The sequence below is a fragment of the Myotis myotis genome, unplaced genomic scaffold, assembly GCF_014108235.1.
Source record: "Myotis myotis isolate mMyoMyo1 unplaced genomic scaffold, mMyoMyo1.p scaffold_m19_p_5, whole genome shotgun sequence".
In the NCBI taxonomy this organism is placed as follows: Eukaryota; Metazoa; Chordata; class Mammalia; order Chiroptera; family Vespertilionidae; genus Myotis; species Myotis myotis.
In genome coordinates this window covers 42,088,684-42,091,024 of record NW_023416357.1, presented here as the reverse complement: position 1 = coordinate 42,091,024, position 2,341 = coordinate 42,088,684, and the positions used below count along the sequence as shown (strand labels likewise).

General features: G+C 38.0%; 1 protein-coding gene across 1 annotated transcript; it reads right to left on the bottom strand.

Moving 5' to 3' along the window:
• Positions 1-1,675: 1,675 nt before the first annotated feature.
• Positions 1,676-1,978, bottom strand: LOC118655975 (non-histone chromosomal protein HMG-14-like). Its single transcript, XM_036308601.1, has one exon. The coding sequence runs from the start codon at positions 1,976-1,978 to the stop codon at positions 1,676-1,678; it is 303 nt and encodes a 100-aa protein (XP_036164494.1).
• Between the last annotated feature and the right edge of the window lie 363 nt (positions 1,979-2,341).

The following is a 2,341-nucleotide window of genomic DNA, read 5'->3' as shown; positions in this document are numbered from 1 at the left end:
ACATAAGCACCTACGTCACTCACATGGAGCACATACACAGCAGTAATGAAGTGAAACAGTAAAAAAAGTATAAAAGAAAGATAACAATTCCTGATCTTTACTTGTGGTAAATAAATAATAAAAAACATAAAGCACATATGTACATACGTCAGAATGACGTAACTTTCTTTTTATAAATAAATGGGAGATGGCAATGTAACCACGAAACGACATATGTCGAGTCCAACGTAACCCAAGGTCTGTCTGTATAGGATGGGAGCTCAAGGGAGCAGAACTATTCTGTTCTATTGGTTTATGACACGCAGTCATTATTGTCCATTGTGTGTGGCTCTGTCCTCTTTTTATTTACTCTTATAATGTAATGTACACCTCAAAAATCACCATTTAACCCCCAAACTAAAACATTGACAATAGTGTACATCTACCTCTGTGCTCCAACCCCTATTTTGTCCTCTTGCCCCCATAAGACAATCACTATCCTAAAGTGTGTGTTTATCTTACATGTGTGCAATATGATAAACATTTTGTTATATATGTGAATATGTCTAAACAACTTACTTTAGTTGTTTTGTACTTCATAAAACAAGTATTCTATGCTACTAGAGGCCCAATGCACAAAATTCGTGCAAGGGGCTCATCCCTCACAGCCCCTCGCAGCCCCTTGCAGCCTCGGCTGGCCCTTGCAGTCCCAGCTTCATCTGGAAGGTTGTCCGAATGATCATTCTGCTGTTCGGTCTAATTAGCATATTAGCTCTTTATTATATAAGATAGGTAACTTCTGGAACCTGATTTTTTTTTTTACACAACATTGTGTTTCTAAGATCCTTTCATGTTGTTACAGGAATTTATAGCTCACTCGTTATTTTTTCTTTCATAATTGAGATTTTATTGTTTGTTTTTTGGATCAGTACACAGACATTTCAATTTGTATGCAATTCTTAACATACATACCAAAAATGTAAAGTCATGTAGTTGTGATTCTTTTCTAAACAGCTATTCCAGTGACTTTCCAGCTTAAAAATTAGAGGCTAACTTTCCTTAATAGAGTATCAAGTACCAATATCTTAAAATGTTGATACACTGTTACATCAAAGTCCCACTAATTCACAATTTAATATCATATATACTGCATAATCAAATTTTCAATCTTTCACAGCACACTGACAAAGTTACTAGGAAAACTGGACTGCCACACCAAAGATGTTACAGATGCACAAAATTCTGATAGGGAGAGCCAAGATCAAGGAGTGGTTTCCTTTAGGAAACAATTCTACCAAAAACATGTGAATAGAAGTAATTTAAAATGTTCAAGACATAGCAAACTCATGACTAACTCCAAATTGCCATTTAGTATACTTTGTATTATAGGATATAAAAACTACCCCCATCTATGGAATGCTAAGCTGACACCCAAGACAATCAAAGTCTCCCATATTCAATATCCCACTATTTTCTGGTTGTACCAAAAAAATAAACAACCAGAAAATGATTTCACCTTTTAAAAAAAAAAAAAGCATTTACACTTAAAAAATGGGATGAGGTGGAATTCCCTCCTTCTTAAAAATGTTTCTAGAGTTACTAAAAAACTTGCATTTACAAAATAGTTGATAAAAGTATTCCTCTGGATTGTACAAGAAGGGCGACAGGGACCACTGATAAGACTAGGTATATGACATTAATCAGACTTGGCTTCTTTTTCTCCTGCTTCATCTAAGGTTGAACTCTCCTTGTTTCTAGTTTCTGCGTTTTCCGCAGGTAGATCTTTAGGTTCCTGGTCAGCCACTTCAGCCTGCTTTCCCTTTGCTCCCCTTTTCCCTTTTGTTTGCACTTTTTTGTCTGCAGATTTATCCTTTCCTGCTGCCTTTTTGGGCTTCGTTTCCACTTTTGCAGGGGCAGGTTTGGCTGACAACCTGGTGGACCTCTTCTTGGGCTCCTCCTTGGCAACCCCCTCCGCAGAGCTGACCTTCCTCTTGGGCATTGTGGTGGCCGGCCAGGCACGTGCTGGGTGTCTGAGGGCCACGGCGGGCCTAGTGGCTTGGCGAACCTGGGTTGCCCCTATAGCTCACTCATTATTACTGTCGTATAGTATTTCGTTAGTTTTTTATTCTTGTGTTATTGGACATTTGAGTCTTTTCTAGTTTTTTGCTATTACAATAGCACTGCAATGAACTCTCTCTCACATGTCTTCTGATGCATAGACAGGAGTTCTCTTGTCTCCATCCCTAGGAATAGAACTGAACAGCCATGGCGTGTATAAATGTTCCTCCTTTACAAAATAATGCCACATTTTTACAAAGTGATTGTGCCTTTTTATATACCCCCTGGTAATACATAAGAAACT